Source organism: Eurosta solidaginis, chromosome 1 (genome assembly GCF_040869045.1).
Source record: "Eurosta solidaginis isolate ZX-2024a chromosome 1, ASM4086904v1, whole genome shotgun sequence".
Classification (NCBI taxonomy): Eukaryota; Metazoa; Arthropoda; class Insecta; order Diptera; family Tephritidae; genus Eurosta; species Eurosta solidaginis.
The window spans coordinates 68,917,671-68,942,000 of NC_090319.1; the positions used below are offsets into that span (position 1 = coordinate 68,917,671).

Here is a 24,330-nt window from a genome sequence, read left to right on the forward strand (position 1 = left end):
AAAACTCATCTGCCTTGCAGATGCCGTTCGGAGTCAGCATAAAACATGTAGGTCCCGTCCGGCCGATTTGTAGGGAAAATCAAGAGGAGCACGACGCAAATTGGAGGAGAAGCTCGGCCTTAGATCTCTTCGGAGGTTATCGCGCCTTACATTTATTTTTTTTTTTATTTAGTTCACCCTCTCTGTTGTAACATGATGTGTACATGAAACGTAACTTTATTTTCCCTGTATTTGTATTTATTAACTTCTCTCACAAGGCAGAGGGCAACTCAAAAGCAACATACCTTATTGAAAATTGTGCAATATACACTGCGAAAATGCAATTAGTCTAGGATGAATCGGAGGTGAGTTGCAAAGGAGATGCGACTATAGCCAGTGTGGATCTCTTTATTTGGGTTGGATTGATATCATTAATTTATTTAATAACTAGCAGACCCCGCAAACTTCCGCCCTTACTTTGTTCTATCTGCATAACTTTCAAGAACTTTTTATCTCTTACTCTCCCTTCCCCTCTCTCCTCCTTTTCCTTATCCTTTTATTCACTCCTTCCTCTGCCTTTACGTATCTTTCCCTCTCTCCGTCTTTTCCCTCATTTCCTTTCCGCCACATCTATCCCTATCTTTCTATCTTCGTCAAACTCTATCTCTTTCTCAGTCTCTTTCTTCTTCCCTTTTTTCAAGTCCTAGGACAAGTCCCGGTCGCAATTCCTCCTTCTTTTTATACATATACTAGCAGACCCGGCAGACATTGTTCTGCCCTAAATTTGTTCTATCTGCATACATTTTAATAAGCTTTTTCCGTCTAAATCTGCCCTCCCCCTTCTTCACTTTTTCTTAATCCTTTTATTCACTCCTCCATTCCGTCTTTTTCGCTTAATCTATCTCTATCTTCTTCTCACTCTATCTCTTTCTCAGTCTCCTTTTCCTTTCCTCTTTTCTGTTCTCTCAAGTTTTTCTCATTCTTCTTCATACCTTATTACCAGTCCAAGGAATGGTAGCCCCATTCTGAGCCCCAGTCCCAGTCCTAGTCCTAATCTCAGTCCCAGTCCGTCTCTGGTCTACTTCCCGGAAAAAAGAATCGTAAATACTAATATAGGCAAATTTATATACCAAATTTCAGGCAAATCGAATAGGATGTATGTAAATAGGTATGTGGGTATTATTAATTCATGTCTTTTTATCGGTTTCGCATGCATATTTATCAGTTTTGCCAGGTTGATGCGACTTAATCGAATATCACAATGAAAATCATTTTAAAGCTCTCAGCAAAAGCTTTTATTTGATATCCATATTATACACACATTCTAGAGGTATCCGGGTCCACGTTTTGGCGTATATCTCGAGACCATAGTCACCAATAGGTATGAAACTTACCATGTACTAAAGCACTCATCAACAGCTTTCGTTTGTTATCCATATTGTAAAAACACATTCTAGGGGTACCCGGGTCCAAGTTTTGGCCTATATCTCGAGACCCTAGTCTCTGAATTTGGTTCCCCGCAAAACTTATACGGCTGTGCAAAATGACGTTGAGCAACACCATCAGCTCAGTCAGAATTGGGAAGGACCTCGCCGAGCCGTTCGAAACTAAACGAGGTTTCAGACAGGGTGACGCCCTATCGTGCGATTTCTTTAATTTGATGCTGGAAAAAATTATACTAGGTGCAGAACTTAACCGCTCTGGAACAATATTCTATAAAAGCGTGCAATTACTGGCATATGCTGATGACATTGATATCATCGGCCTAAATACCCGCGCTGTTAGTTCTGCTTACTCCAAACTGGAAAAAGAAGCGGTAAAGACGAGTTTGCTGGTGAATGAGGACAAAACGAAGTACCTGCTGTCATCGAGCAAAGAGTCAGCGCATACGCGCCTTGGCAACCACGCCACTGTTGGCAGCCGTAATTTCGAAATAGTGAAAGACTTCGTTTATTTGGGAATCAGCATCAACACAAGCAACAACATCAGCACTGAAATCCAGCGAAGAATCAATCTTGCCAATAAATGCTACTTTGGACTAGGTAGGCAATTGAAAAGTAAAGTCCTCTCTCGACGAATGAAAATCATACTCTACAAGTCACTTATCGTACCCGTCCTGCTATATGGGGCAGAAGCATGGACCATGACAACAGTAGATGAAGCGGCTTTGGGAGTGTTCGAGAGAAAAGTTCTTCGAAATATTTATGGCCCTCTACGCGTTGCCGATGGCGAGTACCGAAGAAGATTTAATGATGAGCTGTACGAGCTATACGCAGACATCAAATAGTCCAGCGAATTAAAACGCAGCGGCTGTGCTGGCTAGGCAATGTTATGCGAATGAAAGATGATGCTCCGGACAAGAAAGTGTTTCTATCGGAACCCGCCTATGGAAGCAGAGGTAGAGGGCGGCCCCCACTCCGTTGGAAGGACCAGGTGGAAAACGATTTAAACTCCCTTGGTGTGACCAATTAGCGCCGGTTGGCGGAGCGAAGGAGCGACTGGCGCGCTTTGTTGGACGGCCATAACCGTTTAGACGGTTAAACGCCAATTAAGTGAGTAAGTAAGTAAGTCACCAATAGGTATGAAAACTACCCTTTACTAAAGCACTTATCAACAGCTTTCATTTGATATCCATATTGTGTAAACACTGTCTACGGGTACCCGGGTCCACGTTTTGCGCTATATATCGAGACCCTAGTCACCCAGGGGTACGAAAAATTCCCCCTATCAAAGTACATAAACAGCTCCCAATTGATAGCCATATTGTACAAACACATCCCAGGATTACCTTAGCATAAAAAATATATTGAAGAATTAAATTTCCTTAGTGCACAAATATTAGCATATACATACATGCAAAAATACCATAAAATAAAACTTTTGTTTAAGAATTTTAAGGAAATGTTCAATATTTTTATCGAAAGAGTATTTTTCAAGGAATGTTTGCTCTCTTAACCATTTATTTTGCATTAACTTGGCCACAACGCATAAATATGTATGTACTTACACATATGATATCATATGAAAATACATACATACATCCATACATATAAATGTACTCCCGAAGTTAAATAACGCAGCGAATTCTATGTGTCGCCCCACTCAAAGGCAATTTGAGCGCACAGTTGACACCGAACAACCACACACACGCATTTTTTGGTAAAAATTTTACTTTTGTTTAAACAATTTGGCTGATATAAGAAAGGAATCAAGTATTTTTTTTTTTTTTTTGATGCAGGACGAAGGTAAATATTTCAAAGTTTTCTGAAAGGTAGAATTTTTTAAATCCATCCATCCGTTTATGAGTTATAGCTGTATAAACAAAAATTTTATGATTTTTTACTACATTTTGGCAATTTGCCACGCCCCTATAATATATACCTTCAAATTATATTAACCGTACCATCTCACGTAGCTAAGCTTTCAAATGCAAAAACCGTTTTAAAATCGGAGCATTCTGTGTGAAGTTATGTGCGTACATGGCATTTAGCGACTTTATTTTATAAGATTTATAGATAGATAGATATAGATATAGATAAATATTTAAAATAAAAATGTACAACAATTTTTAACGAGAGAGTATTTTTCAATTATGCAAATAGAAAAAAAGATTAATTTAATTAACGCTGCTGTTTATGTGGTGTAGCCAGATTTAAGTCCCAATTAAACTTCCTTAACCCTAACGCCATAGTCATAACCAAATTTTTACTTATCCATATCAAATTGGCATCAGTTATTGGTGCCTTAACCTAAGAATCTTCAAAATTTCATAAAAATGAAGAAATCGCAAAAAATTACAAACACATACCACAAAAAATAAGTCCCTTAGTCAAAATGTATACAAAACAACAAAAATAAAGACTACAAAAATTTAATAAATTGTCCAACTCAAATATTTTTAGGTTATGGATATGGCGAAAAAGCAAAAACCAATTGGTTGGCTATGGTATGGTTATGGCTTTAGCGTTATGGTATGGCACCATTAATCAATTATATTGATTTCCATAAGGTTGTTTCGATCAGCTGTTTTATCTGGTTATGGATAAGTCATCATTAATTTGCCCTTTAGGAGGGTCTCGAACATATCGGAAAAGCAAAGAACTTTACAATAGCCTTTTTTTTAACACAATTGTATTGGTTCATAGTACAGGTCTACAAGTAGGATATGTAGCAGCACGCACATACACAGCCACGCTTACCTGATAAAATGCTTGTTCTTGTTCGTTTTTTTTTTGTGGATGCTATTTGGCACTGTTGTACTTCTGAGGTCCAAGAAAAGTGTAGTAGCTGCTAACGAAATCTGCGTAAAATTTGTATTATAAAATTACAAAGAAATATCCTTATTTACTTTCAAACGAGCACTTAATTACAACTCTCTTTAAAATCCATAGGTTTTGGACAATTTTAATTAACAAATTGTGATACTTTATTATCGGGGACGATTGCTAAAGTACGACCAAAACCGTCGGGGAGGTATTAATAAACGCGTTTTTGCCTCGTTTCCAATAATTTGAACATTTTTCTCTTTGGACTATTGATAACAGGACAAAAAGCATCTTTTCATTTCTCTTTCCACATTTTTGGACGGGTTATTGCAATCGACCTCGGTTTCAAACTGTTTTACGCGGAGAACTTTTGAACGGGTAGAAAAACTTAGCACCCGTGTTTGTATTCTTAATGGTGGAATAACTACGCGTCCTCAGATACCCCAATTTAAGACTTTTATATAATTTTCTGTAGGACCCATATAGGTGCACTACATTTTCATACTAAATACGTTCAAAAAAAATGTATCATCACAGCAATCCATATCTGATATTCCGCTCCTTCTTTTGTTTCCCTGCGTCGCTTTCCACGACAGCAACCCCGGTAATTTTGACACTTCGTTCAGGGTCAAACGCATGTTCCGCGCAAGTTCCACAATAGTTTGACACTGACCGAAGTTTCAAACGGCAGTGTGTTAGAAAGAGAAAGGAATTGTTTCCTTCTAATACATATCATACTTGTAAACTTGTACTATGGTATTGGTTTACAGGTAGAATATGTTTGTTTCCTTCTCTTCCTAACACACTGACCGAAGTGTCAAAACAGTGTGCATCGTGGTGGAACGAGCGTTTGGCACGACTTTCGGGGTTGCTGCCATCGGATTCGATGCAGAGATGTATTTATTAGCGGAAAAAGGAACGAGATTTCAGGTATGGGCTGCTGTGATGGTAATTTTGTTTTACAGATTTAGTATGAAATATGTGGCGCATTATATTTGACCTATTGAAAATTTTGCAAAATTCGAGGAATGAGATACCAAAAGACGCGTAGTTATATCAACATTAATAATCGAAACACGGAAGTAAAGCTTTTTCACCCATTCAAAAGTTATCAGCGAAAAAACAGTACTACATAGCAGGTAAGTATATAATATTTTTACGAATATTAGCAACACTAAGGGGTACTGTCATCTCTTAGCCGATGCTAAGAGTGACTTGTATGCACATCCATAAATCAATCATTATGTATCTACATAAACGAATCAATCATTATATCTACACGCAGCGGAGAAGCAACGCACAAACATATGCAGATATCTTATCTGAGATGCTCCCAAAAGTATGCAATTGTAATTGTGGAAGTGTCGCTCACAATTACACGCACATATCACACAGCACAAAAGCAGCAACAGTAGAGGCGCGAGAATCAGTTTGAATTAAGTACGCTATCTGTCGGGCAAAAGTTAGTAGTGTTATTGTACTTTAATAAAGGTCATTTTGCATTATTGAAAAGTGAAGTTATTTATTCAACAATTTAGCGAACCTTAGTAGAAGGTTTGAAATAAGCGGAACTGCAGTAAATTCGTTACAATATTTTGTTACAAACTAGTACAACGCTGTCGAATAGCCTCCACAAAAAAGGAGATAGAACAAGCATCATGGTGAGGTGAGCGCAGCTGAGAACGGGCAGCTGATACATATCTTAGATATAAACCTTTACAATGTTCAAATCTGCTTGAAATTGGGCTATTGGATGGAAGGATGATGATCCGGCCGAGAAAGTATTCTTACCGGAAATCGCCTACCGAAGCAAAAGAAGAGGGCGGCCCCCACTCCGCTGCAAGGAACAGATAGAAAACGATTTAAAGCGGAGTCTTTGGTGCCGTTGGTGGTATCGCTGTAGTCGTATCCCTAACGTAATCAGCTGTTTATCGTACGGCGGAAAACCAAAAACCAATTGGTTGGCTGCGATACGGTTACGACCTTAGCGGCACCAATAATTGATTCTCATAAGGTTGGTTGAATCAGCTGTTATAAGGTTACCGATACGGTTATCGATAACGTATCAATGTCTGTAGCTTTAAAATCTGTTGGTGTGACCAGTTGACGCCAGTTGGCGGAGCGAAGAAGCGAACGGCGCGCCTTGTGGGCCGTCCACGACCGTTTGAATGGTGAAGCGCCAATTAAGTAACTAAGTAGGCTTGAAATTAAGTTCTTAACTATAGTTTATGACCTTTTTCTTAACGAAATTTTGTAAAAAGATAATAGTTTGGCAAGCTTATCTGCGAGTGAAATCATCACTACATAGTATAAAACAAAGTCGCTTTTTCTGTCCTTATGTCGTTTTGGGTGCTTAGAGATTTAAAGCTACGCAACGGATTTTAATGCGTTTTTTTTTAATAGATAGGGTGATTGAAAAGCAAAGTTTATATGTATGATAACAACCATTTAATAGTGAAGAAATACTGTTATTTTTGAAGTTTCTAATGTGATGTATATATATAAAAAAGGAAGTGGTATTAGTTACACTATTTATAACTCAAGAACGCATGAACCAATTTGTCTGAAAATTGGTGGAGAGGTAACTTAGAACCAGGAGGCGGACATATCCCATTCTGGCTAGGGTTTTGAGATCAAAACGTGGACCTGGGTAATCCTGGGATGTGGTTGTACAATATGGGTAACAAATGAAAGCTGTTTATGAGTACTTTGATACGGGGTATTTTTCGTATCCCTGGGTGACTAGAGTCTCGAGATATAGGCGAAAACGTGGACCCGGGTACCCCTAGAATGTGTTTATAGAATATGGATAACAAACGAAAACTGTTGATTAGTGCTTTAGTGCAGGGGAATTTTAATGCCTACTTGTGACTAGGGCCTCGAGATATAGGCCAAAACGTGGACCCAGATAGGTCTAGAATGTATGTATAATATGGATATCAAATGAAGCTGTTGCTGAGAGCTTTAAAGTAATTTTCATTGTGATATTCGATTTAGTCGCATCAACCTGGCAAAACTGATAAATATGCATGCGAAGCCGAAATAAAGACATGAATTAATAATACCCACATATCTATTTACATACGTCCTATTCGATTTGCCTGAAACTTGGTATATAAATTTGCCTATATTACTAGTTAGGATTGGGACTGGGACTGAGACTCGGAGTGGAACTGGGACTCGTAATGGGACTGGAACAAAATACATATCACCCTCTGGGACTGGCAATAAGGGAGAAAGAAGAATGAGAAAATTAGAAGAACTTGAGAGAAGAGAAAAAGGGAAGGAGACTGAGAAAGAGATAGAGTGGGACGAAGATAGAGATAGATGAAGTGAAAAAGGCGGAGGGAGGAGTAAATAAAAGAATTAAGAAAAAGTGAAGAGGGGGAGAGGGCAGAGTTAACAAGAAAAGGCTTATTAAAATGTATACAGATAGACCGAATTTAGGGCAGAACAACGTCTGACGGGTCTGCTAGTCTTCTATAAAAAATTGATATTTACAAACAACCATTTTACAAAATAGCTAAAAATTATTTATTCAAATATTTCTGTATATGAAACGAGATTATCATAATTAAAATTATACATATATAGAATTTTTGTTTATATCTATATTACTTAAAAACCCTATTAAAACTTTATTTTTTATTTACGTTTAAAAATAATCGATTAAAAATATTTATTGTTTTTTTTTCAAGATTTGAGTTTATCAACTTAAAAATAGAAGTTTTGACAGCTTTTCAATAATAATAATATAAAAGAACTAAGTACAATACAATGTAAAAAAAAAAAACCAAAATAAAAATAAATCTCAAAGCATAGATTTTCGTTAGAACTAGAAATTCGAATAATTTTTACGACAAAATTATAATTTTTTTATTAAGTTTTTTGTTTTTTATAAATTTTTATGAACGATTTTAGAATAACTATATTAAAACTATAGCTATTTAGTTGTATTTTTGTTTTTTTTCCTACAACAACTACTTATGAGTATATGTCTTTCTGTTTAATATTTGTCGAAGAGTTTAATAAACATATTTACCCAAACAAAATAAAAACATTACGCTAAAACATAACCTGGAGGTTGTGTTAGACCTATAGAACTATTTAATATTATTGTGCACTTCGCCGGACTTACTTATATAATATCAAACAAAATAAATTTCAATGGTTCTAAATTTTAAAATTTTTATGTACATTATTATTTTTTTTCGTTTTTCTTATTTTTTTCTTTTAGCAATATTTTTACTATTTAGATGCTGAAAATAATTATTTTAACAATGTCCACTAAACCGATGGGAATTTTTTCAGATAGATAAGATTTTTTTTATGTTTTTATACATACATACTTGTTTCATAATAATTTTTTTTTTTTTTTAAATTAACGTCGTATACTTTACATATTTTTTTAGAACTAATAACAATGCTAATTTAACTGTTTTTATTGCCTATTGAGGTCTTTGGAGAATTGAGATTCCTTACATTAAACTTAAAATATTTTTATTCGATATCTTTGAATTTACTTAGCATGTATGAGGCATTCCATGTCATTTCTTCCTATCAAAAAAAAAAATTGCTCAAATTTGGTAACTATTGTGTACCAGCGTAAAAGTAAAAAGAGTTTGTTTAAACATTTTTTCGCCACAAAATCAATAGATATGAAATTTCAAAAATTTCAGGATTCTTTTCACAGACTTTTTTTTTGAAAAACATCACAAAATCAAAGGATAATAAATATTTAAACTTTCGGAATCTTTTTTCATAAACTTTTCTTATGTACATATTTATTACAAAATTAATTTTTTTTACTAAAAAAAATTAATGATGGATTTTGTTTGGACTTTTCTTATAAAAATTCTGAAAAATTATTTGTTTATTTGAAATTTTTTTGTTTTTTGTCTTAATAACTTTGTGTAAAATCACAACAAATCAACATACTGAAAAGAAATTGAACTTAAAAATTCTGAGTAGTAGAAAAAGAGTTTTGTAATTTTTATAAGTGCACAAATTTTAATTCATTTTTATAAAAAAACAAACCCAAAACAAAAATAGAGCGATAATTTTATATTAATTTTTTTGTTTGCATTTTTACTTTATTGTACTTCATTCGGGAAGAAAAAAATAAAATCCGCAGGATTAACCACTTCAAAAAAAGGTATGAAACAGTTATTTTTTGCAATGAAATATAATAAAATCATATTGAGGCATTTTTTTTTCTAAACATTTTTGGAAAAATAATTTTAATAATTTTTGCTCTTGAGCTCGATTCGAACCCGGGATCTTATAAAAAAAGTTTTAAATAATATAAGTACGAAAATCGCTCAAGTTGAAAAAAAAAAACACAAACTTAAAATTGATATTTCCAAGAGAAGCGTTTTAACATTTTTATAAGAAAAAAAATTTTGTTAAATTTTTATAAATAAAAGTCGAAAGATTCATACAATTTTTTTTTACTTTTCTTAATATTGAAATAACCAAAAAAAAAGCATTTCTGAAGAATTTTTCTTTTTGACTATACAGAAAATTTATTGAAAAAAAAATAATAATTATTGAAAAATTGTGCAGAAATTTTGTAAAAAAAAAAAACAGAAAAATCGAAAAACCTTTTGAACTATCATTCTCGATTTATTAGACCAGGCTTAAAATTTATGTTTCCGGAAGTGATGAATTTGAGCTTTTTATAAGAAAAAAAATTTAATTGAATTGAATAATGAACTATTTTTTTGCAAATTTTTTTAGAAAATTTATTAAAAAAATAAAAGCGAAAGATGTCAAATCAAAGATTACCCGAATTATCAAAAGCATTTAAACAAATAAAATGAAATAAAAAATTTGTCTCAAAAAAATTCGACGAAACTTCCACTTTTTGATGTGATGCCGTGTGCAGTATTTTGAGACTTTAAAAAACTAAAAGTTGGAATAAAAAAATATAAAATTTATAATAAATTTTTTTTTTTTGAAATTTTTTTCTGGGAATTTAGTAAAAGAGCAAACAACTAAAAAACAAAAATTTACCAAGTTGAAAAATTGTTTCCCAAGTTTATTTAAAAAAAAAAAAACCACAAAAAATTGTTATTTGAAAATTCAAAGTGACTTTTAAACAACGAGGGTAGGCTTAAAATTTATGTTTTCGGTATAATATTTTTGAGAATTCCTATAAAGAAAAGCAATTGAAATAAAAAAAAAATCGTAATGAAATATTTTTGGCAACATTTTTTTCGGAAACCACTTAAAATAGCAAAATATGTTTAATAAAAAACAAAAACTTCCCAAAGATAAATAGCTCCCCAAGCTTATTAATTAATAATTAAAGAACTAAAAATGATTTGAATGAAGCAACATTTTTTTAAAATATTGAAAATAAATTTTAAGGGAAATTTTAAAATTTTTCGCAAATTTATTTAAAAAAAAAATATATGTACATATGCATATATATATTATTCAAATTATGAATTATGGAAGAACTTGTAACCCAAGTTGAAAAAATAATTTATTTAAATGTTGGAATACTAACTTTTAACTCATTACTATTCGGACTTAAAAATTGCTGTTTCCGAAAGTAGTATTTTTGAAAATATGTAAAAGAAAAGAAGTTTCGAATAGAGCTTACGATTTCTCGAACTTGTTCGAGAAGATATTTCTCGCGAGTCTCGCCTTCGCGCGAGATTCTCGAATCTCAAATTACTCGCAAGGCTCGTAAGGCTCGCGAGTTAGTGCAACAGAAAATACACTACTGTACCGATAACATCATCCCATGTATGATATAGAATCAGTAGTTTACATAAAAAGTATGGTCCTCTTTAAACATTGTCTATCTATCTATTAACCATTATCAGAAACCAAAACATTGTAAGCAAAGATAAGATTTCTATTTAAACATAAACCAAATACAAACATAAACAAAACATAAACAAAACCAAATAAAATATTATCAGCGAACAAAAGATTCCTATTCAATCATTGTAAGCGTAGATAAGATTTCTACTTAAACATTATCAGCAAGATCCTTTTTTTGAACATTATCAGCAGCCACTAAACAAAAGAAACCAGAGCATATAAATAAACGATTAAGCATAGAAATAAGTTAGTCTTCTATTACACTGAAGCATATGAACTTCAGTTTAGAATTCATTAAAGTACATATAGATACAAATAAAGTATATTGTTTTATTTAAAATCGAAAGTACATACTTAACTGGGGGCTCAATAAGTGAATAAGTGAATAAGTGAATAATAAAAGGAACTCCTAAAAAACCAAATTCCACACGTCCTGAAAAAGAGGACAAGGAGAACCAGAAAATAAAACTGGACCTCTTCCGCAAAAAACGATTACAAGTGTTTGACCAAAGCAGGGGAATCATTATGGAAGCAAGGTTAGTAACCTTGGAACAAGCTCATGCCGCTATAGAAGAACAATTAGCCCAGCTGCGGCAAGCGCAAGTACCTAATATCGAAGAATTCCAACCGATAAGTCCCAGGATAAACAATGCAAATGAAATAAATCTGAGACTATTCGAACGGCTACCAGTGTTCAACGGAGACACATCCAAATACAGGACACGGAGGGCAACCATTATATCAGCAATAAGTCCCATAGAAGCCTTTATTAATACCAAACCATATTACGATGCATTATTTATAATACGTCACACGAAGATCGAAGGAGAACCAGCAACTCTTCTACAGAATCATGGCACAGTGTTCCACTTACAAGCAATACTCAATCGTCTAGATTACAGCTACGCCGATACTAGAAGCTATAACGCCCTCATAGAGGAAATGAAAAGACAAATACAAGGAAAACAGACGCTATCCGAATTCCACAGCAAGATCTGTCAAATCTTTAATTTAGCAATGACTAAATGTGAAATTGATTACCCAGGGAATACTCACTCTCTACAGCAGGTCACAAAAGAAATGGCCATAGATTGCTTCCGCAATGGTATAAATGATGAATTTACTCAACACACATTATATGCAGCAAAACCAAGAGATTTAGAAAGTGCATACGCAATCGCCACGGAGATTCTTTATAAAAGGCAGAATAATCCGATACGACGAGAAGCGTGTAACTACCCTAAACAGCCACAAAATGAAAGGAGGTATCAACCAGGAGTTGAACCTATTCCCCATATGGGGAGATCAAACCCGACACCAATGGACGTGGATACATCAATAGGAAGATTCCGGCAATCCACGAATAATCAGCATCAACAACAGCAATCGTATCAACAGAATCCTTTCAGAAACAACTATGAACGACAAAGAGCAGGATATGCACCTTTTAATCCCAATAGAGAACCATTTAAACGAAACCACCAACCAACGTCATCAAGATATAATATAGTACCGCAGAAACTACAAAGGATCAATCAAATAACGGATAATAATAGTGATCAGTCATTAAAGGTAAATATAGATGAAAGTGAATTTGAAAATAGAGCTACTTTTTTAGACGAGTAAATAATCTGCCGTGTCTTCAGATTATTTTACATGATAATAAAAAACTTTTAGTTTTAATAGACATAGGCTCGACATTAAATTATATTAGGAAAAATATTCCAAATGGAAAGACCTTTCCAGTTAAAAAATTTGTTACTAGAACTCTGAATGGTTCAAACACAATAAACTCAGCTAAGAAGATAAGAATGCTAGGACAAGAATTAGTATTTTTTGAAATCGAAGAACTAAAAGAATTTGATATGATATTAGGAGAACAATCCTTGAGGGAAATGAAGGCTAAGATAGATCTGTTCGAATATAAAATGATGTTTGTCAGGAGAACAGAGCAGAAGAAAAAAGAAATGGATGTCAGTCAAGTAAATTTCACAATAGATGAGAGCAAATATAAAAAAGAGGTTGAAGAAATTATGAGAATTAATGAGGAAACATATCCTATTTTACCATTTACAACAACAATTGAAGCCACGATTCGCACTAAAACTGAAGAGCCAATATGGACGAAACATTACCCTTACCCCTTTTCAGACAATAATTTCATAAATAAAGAAATAAATAAAATGCTAGAGAATAATATAATTAAACCCAGTAAGAGTCCCTATAACTCACCCGTTTGGACTGTACCAAAGAAAGGAACCGACGAGTTAGGAAACCCTAAGAGAAGAATGGTCATAGACTTCCAGAAATTGAATAGCGAAACCATTACCGATAGATATCCCATACCTGATGTCAACATGACAATACAGAATTTAGGTAAAGCAACTGTTTTTACAACCCTAGATTTGGAAGCAGGTTTCCATCAGACAAAAATCAAGGATTCAGACACCGAAAAGACAGCCTTTAGCATAAACGGAGCAAAATATGAATTCTTAAGGCTGCCGTTTGGACTAAAGAATGCACCTTCAATATTTCAAAGATGCGTAGATGACATATTAAGAAATTACATAGGAAAATTCGTACATGTATATATAGACGATGTGTTAATATATTCATCCTCACATGATGAACATATGGAACACATAAGAATTGTTATAAATGCACTGCGTCAAGCAAATATGAAGATTTCATATGAAAAATCTCATTTTTTCAAAGACAGCACTGAATATTTAGGACATATTATTAAACATAACAGAATAACTGTAGACCCACAAAAAATTGAGACCATAAAAAACTACCCTGTGCCTATGAATCTGAAAGAATTAAGATCATTTTTAGGGCTAGCAGGATATTATAGAAAATTCATCAAAGACTACGCCAAGATTACCAAACCCCTAACATTGTTTTTAAGAGGAGAAAACGGTATCGTAAAGAAAAAGCAAAATGAAAGAATGCAAATAAAATTAGATGAGGAAGCCATAAAAGCGATGAATATATTAAAAAAGGAATTACAAGCACAAGTCGAACTCTTTCAACCCGATTTCAATAAACCCTTTGATTTAACCACGGACGCAAGTAATTTTGCCATAGGAGCTGTGTTATCCCAAGGTAGAAATCCCATTTGTTTTATATCCAGAACACTAAGCGAGACGGAACAAAAATATAGCACAAACGAAAAAGAGTTATTAGCCATAATTTGGGCACTACAAAAACTCAGAAACTATTTATATGGACGATCAGACCTTACAATCTATACGGATCATCAGTCCTTAACCTACTCTATTTCAGAGAAGAACCCTAATAATAAACTAAAAAGGTGGAAAAACCAAATAGAAGAATACGGTGCCAAATTGGTATACAAACCAGGTTCTCAAAAGATCGTTGCGGATGCACTAAGTCGGCAACAAATTAATCAATTAACCGACTCAGAATCGCAGCACTCTCAACTCAGCTCACCCACTGAAACCATAAGAAGGGTAGGCACTAGCTTAAACCATTTTAATAATCAAATTATTATCCAAACTAACAATGGATTAGTAAGAATAGAAAGTAAAAATATATTCGGAAAATTTAGACATACCATATACTTCACAACTATAGAACAATTGATAAGTGATATTAAAGGCGTACTACACCCAAACAATATTAACGCCATAATCACTACCGAAGAAATTCTATACAAAATAAAAACTACACTAGTACAAACTTTCCCAACCACTACTTTTGTAATAACAAATGCATTAGTCAGAGACATCACTGACGAAAATGAACAGAATGAGATAGTTGAACAAATACACAGAAGAGCACATAGAAATTATAGAAATAATATAAAAGAACTGTCTGAGAGCTATTACTGGCCTAACATGCGAGATATGGCAAAGAAAGCAGCACAAATATGTGAGATATGTAAAAAATGTAAATACGACAGACGTCCTAATAAATTACTTTACGGAAAAACACCAATACCAAATGAAGTAGGTACACATCTGCACATGGATACATTTTTTATGGACAACCAAATATATATAACTACAGTAGATAGATACTCAAAATTCTGCTATATAAGAAAAATACCAGATAAGAAAAACTCATACATATATTTGAATGAAATACTATCCCAAATATTCCCATACGCAACGAACCTAACAACTGATAACGACCCGACATATGTTAATGTAGTAGCAAAATCCTTATACGATCGACTACATATACAGCACACATCAGTGCCACCACAACATTCGACAACGAACGGTCAAGTAGAGCGGACGCACAGCACAATAGTGGAGCTAACTAACTTACTAGTAAAGGAAACCAAAGGTAAACACGAAGAGGTAATATTCGAAGCAGTACGACAGTACAATAATACCATTCACTCGGTCACAGGACATAAACCCGAGGACGTTTTTTTCAACAGGGGAGGATACGACTATACAGTCATCAGAAACAGAATTCGTTATAAGCAAGAAAGAGATATCACCCAACAGAAGGCACCGAACAAACAAATTATTTACGAGAAAGGTGATATTATTTACGTTAAGAGAAGCCGAAGAAATAAAAAACACGATAGATTTATGAAAAAAATAATTGAACAGGATAACGGTAAAACAGTCACAACAACTGATAAAAGAATAATACACAAAGATAACATCCGTACGAACTAGAAATGAATCTCACAATAATAATAATCTTGCTGTGCATAAACAGAATTAGTTCAGACACAAGTATTACAGACCTGAAAGGAAAAGATTATATATTAATAGAAACGAATCCAGCTTTTATATTTGATAGCTATGATTATTTATATCATATTACAAATTTAACTAGAATATTAACACCTTATCAAAATATATTAAACTCAAAATATAATTTAGATTCAAATCCTGAAGTGAAAATATTACACCGAAAAATTGAAATATTAATAAGACATATTAATCCAGTTAATAGATTTAAAAGAGGATTAAACGCTTTAGGGACAATATTAAAATGGATAACAGGTACACCAGACCACGATGATGAAGTAGAGATACAGACAAGAATCAATCAACTAATTGAGGGACACAATAAACAAAAAATAATAAATAGTAATTTCGAAAAAATATTAAACAAATTAAACCCCAAGGATTTCTCTGAAAAATTAATACTCACAGAAGTCTACAATGAACTTAATACTCTCCTAACTACAATTAATTTAGCAAAAAATAACAACTTCCTGTCAACTTTATTGGACTTAGAAGAAATTACAGAAATCATTGCGAAAGAAAAAACAAATGTTTTAACCATAAATATTTTAGAATATGCAGAAATTAAAATTGTTAAATTCAAACAAAACTTTGTAACAGTTTACAAATACCCAAAATCAAAGAAAAATGTGAACAATTCTACATCCACTCATTAGCTTCAAAAAAAGGAAAATTAGTTATGGATAAAAATATTGCTTTATGTAAAGGAAATCAATACGTAAGAATCAATAAATGTAAAGATTTTATAGATCAAACTATATGTAAGCAGAATAAAAAGGACGGATGTACAATACAAATATTAGAGAAAAATAATGCTCAATGTAAAATGATAAAAGAAAAGAATCCACCCTTTATTAATTATGGTAACGAAAACATTATTATTAGCGGATTGAATATATTAAACAACGAGATTTTAGATGGAGATTTTTTAATTTATTTCAAAACCAATATAACATTAAATAACGAAGTATATATAAACATTAGGGAAACTATGGTAAAAATACTCCATAAAAAGCATAAAGAAAATCTAGATATATTAGAATACTTAGAATCTCAATCAGAATACAAGTTCAATAATCTAGACGAAATATTATCCATATTTTTACCAATTGAACAAAATCCAATCAAGACTACATTTATAACTATATTAATTATAACCCTATTAATCACAATAACCAAACTATTATTAGAATTTAGAGTAAGGAGAAGGAATATACTTTATCAAAGAGCACTAATACAATGTCAAAAAGACCATGAAGAAAGAAAACAAAAATTACTAGAGTCCAAATTGTAAATGAGGACATTTAATTTTAAGAGGGAGGAGAGTTAGTGCAACAGAAAATACACTACTGTACCGATAACATCATCCCATGTATGATATAGAATCAGTAGTTTACATAAAAAGTATGGTCCTCTTTAAACATTGTCTATCTATCTATTAACCATTATCAGAAACCAAAACATTGTAAGCAAAGATAAGATTTCTATTTAAACATAAACCAAATACAAACATAAACAAAACCAAATAAAATATTATCAGCGAACAAAAGATTCCTATTCAACCATTGTAAGCATAGATAAGATTTCTACTTAAACATTATCAGCAAGATCCTTTTTTTGAACATTATCAGCAGCCACTAAACAAAAGAAACCAGAGCATATAAATAGACGATTAAGCAAAGAAATAAGTTAGTCTTCTATTACACTGAAGCATATGAACTTCAGTTTAGAATTCATTAAAGTACATATAGATACAAATAAAGTATATTGTTTTATTTAAAATCGAAAGTACATACTTAACTCGCGAGCTTCTCGACATTCAAATTAATCGATTCATTAGCTGTTTTATATAGAGCTTACGATTTCAGCACAACAATGCGTGTTAGAGTGTAAGCAGTCGCTGGAGAGAATCGGGACATGGAGAAGCATACATCTATATTGGGTCCCAGGGCATATGGGAATAGATGGGAATGAAAAAACGGACGAACTAGGTAAAAAGGGCGCATCCCTTGTAGCTTGCTCTGTAGACGTCCCAATCAGACTGGGCGAGATTAAGCGAAGGCAAGAGGTGCACATGATCGACCAAGCGGGAAAGGCGTGGGTTCAAGCGCGGGGCTGTAAAGTGTCGAAGATTATGTGTAGGTCTTTCAACATTAGACTAACAAAGTTGCTTCTATCATTAAAAAGAGAGGACTGTAGACTCATCACGGGTATTCTGACTGGACACTGCCTTCTGGCGTCACATGCCTTTAAATTAGGCTTGGTCAGTGATAGCAGATGTAGGAAGTGCGGGTTGGAGGAGGAAAAGATCGAGCACGTTCTGTGCTCGTGCCCTGCACTTGTCAGGCTAAGACTCCAGCTATTAGGAGTGTGACACTGTCAAATCTAGAAGCAGCAAGTGGCTTAAGTACTAGGAAGCTTCTAGTATTTGCCAAGAGGACGGAGTTATTTTATAACATAGTTCCTGGTTTTTGATAGGGTTTTTCAGTTTGGTCGTTAAAACAAACTTCTGGTAACACTACGGTCTCAATCATTCTATGTGAGGTCCTCATGGACAGGCCAGTTTAACCTAACCTAACCTTACGATTTCTTCTGGAGCACAAGCGAAAATTTCCACAAAACCACAAGTAAAAAACACCGAAATGTATAGAAAACTGCCAATGCAGCGACTGAATTGAAAGTCGAGAAGCTCGCATGTATTTCGAGATTCGAAAATCTCGCGAGAATCCGTGTTCTCTATGTCTCGTTAAAAAAATAAAATAATGTGAACAAACTTATATGTATAATAAATATGTTTTGAGTTAAATGTCAGTGGAAAGCAATATAATAAAAAAAAAATCACAAGTATAAAAACCAAGTGTATAAATACTGTCCATACAGCAATTAAGTTTATGTCGAGAAGCTCGTGAGATTTACGAGTACTTCGAGACACGAGAATCTCGCCAGAAGTCGAGTTCTCGATTTCTCGGGTTTCGAAAATCTCGCTTGTGTTCGAGAAGAAATCGTAAGCTCTAGTTTCGAAACAAGAAATCTATTTAGTAGAAAAATTTGATTTAAAATTTCATGAAAAACGTAAAATTTTGCAAATGTAATATATTTTAACATTCAAATAAATAACAATTATATTTATAATGAACTATTTTTTGCAAATTTTTTTGCGGATTCTCTAATATTTTTTTTGTAAAATTTTATAAATGTTTAACTCATAATATTTAACATATAACAAAATAGGAGATCAGGTTTAAAATAGGAAAAACTTGTAACCCAAGTTAGAAAATTTTTTTTATTATTTTATTAAGAGAAAGAAACAAAAAAATTATTTATTTAAATGTTGGAAAACAAACTTTAAACTCATCATTATGCAGGCATGAAAGTTGTGTTTTTAGGAGTAAAGTTTTTAAAATTTGTACATACAAAAAAAAAAAACTTGTAGTAAAAAAAATATGAATTTTTAGAAAAAATTTTCAAAAAGTTAACAAAAAAAATTTCAAAATTGTTTACCAAACTTTATTAATATATTTTTTTTTAAGCCCGTCATAAATATTAAAAGTGAATTTGTGTTGTGTGTGAAAAACTTGTAACCTACATAAATTGGAACATTGTTATACAAGTTTAAAAAAAAAATACAAGAAAAAAATTTTTTTTCCGGAAGTGGTAATTTTGAAAATTATTACACCAGTGAAATTCCTGTTCGGTGAAATGAAAAAAAAAAAACATCAAACAATAATTTGTTAAAGTGTTAGAAATTTGTTTTTGACTTCATAATTTCACAAAGTTCCCCCAGAATTTGTGTTTCCGAGCGCGAATTTAAAAATAAACTTCGAATAAAAAAAGAATTAATTTTGCAATAAATTATCTACTTTATGCAAATTTTTTCAGAAGAAAAATTTACGCCTAAAAACAAAAATTACCGAAGTCGATATTTTTTACCCCAAAACAAACAAAAAAGTAAATTTAAAAATTCGAAACCAGGTAATTTTCCAAAATTTGAAACTTACGTCATAAGACCAATTCATTTATCAAGTTTGATCAAATTATTAGCATTTGTTAACGAACTAACCCCTTTTTTACCTTACACGAAATGTTCGATATCGAAAATCGCGAAATTTTCGAAAATTCATAGCTCTCAATGAGCGGGAAGAAAAAAATTTAAGAAATCGTATAAACCTTTTTCGAATAATACAATAATCCAAATTTCAGCAAAATCGGTAATGGAAAATCCATGAGCTGAAGTGCATGGAATGCCTATTTTAACTTACTTACACTTAAAAAAATTGTTGCGTAGAAAAATTTCCATCTTTGGTCTAACGCTGTTCGTCTCTCAACATAACGCACCATAATCACATAACCACTCATTCCGTTTTCACCACAGACTCGCGTTCATATTTCCTTTCAAATTCATGCAATTCAAAAAGATGTTGTTGATGTTGATGATGTAATTCTTGTTGTTGCTGATGCAAGTGCATTGCTATTGATTGTGCATGTTCGTGCTGTTGTTGTTGTTGCAATTCCAGCATTAAATCATTTTCTTCCAGCGATGGACTACGACTGAGCGCAACATCATTATGCAGCACATGTGAGTGTTGATGTTGATGATGATGAAGTTGTTGCTGTTGTTGTTGTAATTGCTCAATTTTGATGGCATGCTCTTCTTGCAATGGCACCAATTCACCAAAAGTCGAATGAGCTGGCGAAACTGAGCGGGCAGGACTTTGTGGTTCATGATGTTGTAGTTGTTGCTGTTGTATATATTGTTGATGCTGATAATGCATATTAGATAAATGCAACTGCTGTTGTTGACCATGTTGCAACTGATGTTGATGATGTTGTATCATTTGTTGAAAGAGTTGTTCTTGCTGTTGATTCGCCACTGTTGTCGGTGTGGTTGGTGTGGTCGGTGTTGGTGGCATTGAAATTGCTGTTGTGGTGATGGGAGAGGATGAATGTGCCGGCATCAGTTGCATAAGTTGTTGTGCCATCAATTGTTGTTGGTGGTGTTGATGTTGTTGGTGCGGTGAGGATGATGCGTGTTGTTGTTGCTGCTGCTGCTGCTGTTGCGTCTGCAAGTGTTTCTGCATAAGCTTTAAAGTATTGTTGTTATTAAGAATATGATTGTTGTTGTTATTAAATGCAGTGCTATTGTTATTGTTGTTATTTAAATGCCCATTATGTGTCGGCGATGTGGATGAGTACATAATTGGTGAGTGTATTTGTGTCATTGGCGAAATTTTTTGATTATATGATTGTTGCAGTTGTTGTTGTTGTTGTTGTTCTTGCTGGCGTACTTGCTCGTGCATAGCAGCCACATCTTCCAAATGTTGTTGCTGTTGTGTCATATGTGGCGATGCGGGCATTAATGCCATTAATGGTGATTTAGAGTCTGTCGGTGAAATGCTACCATCATTGGTTTTTGGTGACATAAGCACTGTATTGTTGTTCTGATTGCTATGTGGCTCCTGTTTCATATGCAACAATTGCGTAGGTTGTTGTTGTGCTTGTAACTGTTGTTGTTGCTGTTGCAAGTTAGTTGTTAAATGTTTTAGTTCTGTGGTTATTTTTTTTTTTTTTTTCATTTGTGTTGGTGTTAGTTGTGTTGATGAATTGTTTATAGTTGATTATGATTGTTTAACACCAATAATGAGCATACACACACATTTACAAATTATAGTTAAGGTGCAAGATAGAGCGAGGTGTGATGGATTGATTGATGCAGCGCATGTATTATGTAAAAGAGGAAGAAGCAAAGGAGACAAAACAAGACAATTAGATTTTTGCATGCTTTTAAATGTAAATATTAAAAATAATACAATTTATGATCCCAAACTCACCGTTGTTGGCATTTGTAGGTGTATTGGCCAATGATCCATCTTGCTTGCTTCTTTTCGCTGACTTTTCTCCTTTGGAGCCTTTCGCTTTGCGTTTGCGTGTCTGAAAGTAATAGAGATATTATTATTATTAGGGAACTACTACAAACGTTATTACTTTTGTTGATTTTGAAACAGCAAACCAAGGAAAGATCTATGACGCCTCAATCCTTTCCACAAGAATCATCATGATTCCTTTAAATTTTTGTTTAAGAATTTTCGGAACATTTTAGCCTTGTATATAAACTAGCATACCAGGTCGACGTTTTTATGACCGAAACTTGGCTTGCCTACATTCGAAAACTGGTCCTTCCTTTCATACCAATCATTTCACTTCTCATTATCTTTTTCACTCTGTCTGCCATTTCACCCCCCTATTCCCGTTTACTTCCATTTCCCCTTCTTATCGGCCGATATCACTATAATTCTCCTTCTCCATATTACTCCCAATCCCCCGTACTCCAAATGCAACTTTCACTCTCACTCCCACTTCCCGTTTCCGAATCTTACTATAACTTTCCCGCTCCATAACCTCTCCATATGATCACATATAAGTTTAGTTCGTCGACTAAACAGAAATAAATTTATAAGCCAATTTGGCACCTTACTCCAAATGTTGAGCGTCTATTGGAAATTTCTGCCTAAATAATAGTGGGATAGCATCCCATTGGTATCGATTTCTCGAATACCAGCTCCAGTTTTTCCGTCAACGAATTTCGAATGATCCGTGAAGCAGACCTCTGAATCAGGATCAGTATATGTATTACCTGCTTTCCAAAGAGTTCTTTCGACAATGCACACCTCAAAGTTCCATGAAATTTTGAACCCGAACTTATGTTTGGAATTATTCTAGAATGCAATAACCTCGGCACTGTATTAGGATTAAGGTAATATATTGGGTCGGAGAACATAACATTAAATTTCTTCTTCAGAAATGAATATGGGGTTTAGTCCTATGTAATTGCAAAGACATGGTTGTCTATATCACAGCCCCGCAATATTCATAATTTGTTCTGATTATCTGATTCTTATTACATCGGGCTTTACCACCACTCCTACAATTTACTGCAAGCGAACCTTTAGATCGGGGCCGAACCCCACAACCTATTAAATGTGGCATTATTCGAACTGACGTACCAGACTGAGCATGCGGCATACAAACGGGTCACGTTGCTAAGCAAGTTTAAGGCGCACATCGGAAAGGCAACAGAAAGCAAAAGGAACTTTCTGATCGAGCCCCTGTGGGTTAGGGGGCTTAGAAATATCCCCGCGGCACCCCAAAATGATTCAAGGGATTGTGTAGCGCAATCTTTCAAGGGGTTGCCAGCGCAAATTATAGCTTCGCCAACTAAATTGTCAACCTAACCTACCCGTGGCGCATCCTGTTTCTTTACAGCCGAGGCTCTGGCGACCCCAACTTTCTCATGGATCTAGGGGGTGGGAGGGCGGAATGACCTAGGTTTTATTCAAAAAATTCCTATCGCAGTTCTGTTTTCAAAAATGCCCCAGTTCCATTTCACTTAAAAAGTTTTATTCTATTCGGAAAATTTTTCATTTGATATGAAAAAAAGCTTCTTTTGATTAGAAAAAAGTTATTTGACTAGAAAAGAGTTTCATTTCACGCGAACAAAGTTTTATTTGACGGGAAAACACTTTTTTTTACTTGAAAGGGTTTCAATTGATTTGAACAAAATTTCATTTGATTCGAAAAAGGTTTAATTTGATTTAAAAAAAGTTTCATTTGATTTGAAAAAAGGTTCATTTGATTTGAAAAAAGTTTCATTTGATTTGAAAAAAGTTTCATTTGACTTGAGAAAAGTTTCATTTAATTTGAAAAAATGATTTGAAAAAAGTTTCATTTGATTTGAAAAAAGTTTCATTTGACTTGAGAAAAGTTTCATTTAATTTGAAAAAAAGTTCCATTTGATTTGAAAAAATTTTCATTTGATTTGAAAAAAGTTTCATTTGACTTGAGAAAAGTTTCATTTAATTTGAAAAAATGATTTGAAAAAAGTTTCATTTGATCTGAAAAAAGTTTCATTTGATTTGAAAAAAGTTTCATTTGATTGAGAAAAGTTTCATTTAATTTGAAAAAATGATTTGAAAAAATTTTCATTTGATCTGAAAAAAGTTTCATTTGATTTGAAAAAAGTTTCATTTGACTTGAGAAAAGTTTCATTTAATTTGAAAAAAAGTTCCATTTGATTTGAAAAAAGTTTCATTTGATTTGAAAAAAGTTTCATTTGATTTGAAAAAAGTTTCATTTGACTTGAGAAAAGTTTCATTTAATTTGAAAAAAAGTTCCATTTGATTTGAAAAAAGTTTCATTTGATTTGAAAAAAGTTTCATTTGATTTGAAAAAAGTTTCATTTGACTTGAGAAAAGTTTCATTTAATTTGAAAAAAAGTTCCATTTGATTTGAAAAAAGTTTCATTTGATTTGAAAAAAGTTTCATTTGATTTGAAAAAAGTTTCATTTAATTTGAAAAAAAGTTCCATTTGATTTGAAAAAAAGTTCCATTTGATTTGAAAAAAGTTTCATTTGATTTGAAAAAAGTTTCATTTGATTTGAAAAAAGTTTCATTTGACTTGAGAAAAGTTTCATTTAATTTGAAAAAAAGTTACATTTGATTTGAAAAAAATTTCA

The 24,330-nt window shown here is 33.2% G+C and overlaps 1 protein-coding gene and 1 long non-coding RNA gene across 8 annotated transcripts in view; one reads left to right on the plus strand and one right to left on the minus strand.

Annotated features, from left to right (window-relative positions):
• LOC137234448 (uncharacterized) overlaps nucleotides 1-24,330 on the plus strand; it is a 79,080-nt gene that overhangs the window by 52,532 nt on the left and 2,218 nt on the right. The gene's annotated exons all lie outside the window — the stretch shown is intronic.
• srp (serpent) overlaps nucleotides 16,827-24,330 on the minus strand; it is a 141,424-nt gene continuing 133,920 nt past the window's right edge. For 3 of the 7 annotated variants that reach the window (XM_067757933.1, XM_067757939.1, XM_067757932.1), the window contains exons 7-8: nucleotides 21,649-21,748; nucleotides 19,225-21,365 (exon numbers count right to left, since the gene is read on the minus strand). In XM_067757933.1, the coding sequence (XP_067614034.1) occupies nucleotides 20,173-21,365; nucleotides 21,649-21,748 (1,293 nt within the window). In that variant the 3' untranslated portion in view covers nucleotides 19,225-20,172. Of the gene's footprint in view, nucleotides 17,458-19,224; nucleotides 21,366-21,648; nucleotides 21,749-24,330 lie in introns of those variants that run through there. The other 4 variants (XR_010947804.1, XM_067757951.1, XM_067757946.1 and 1 more) reach the window with 4 other exon arrangements.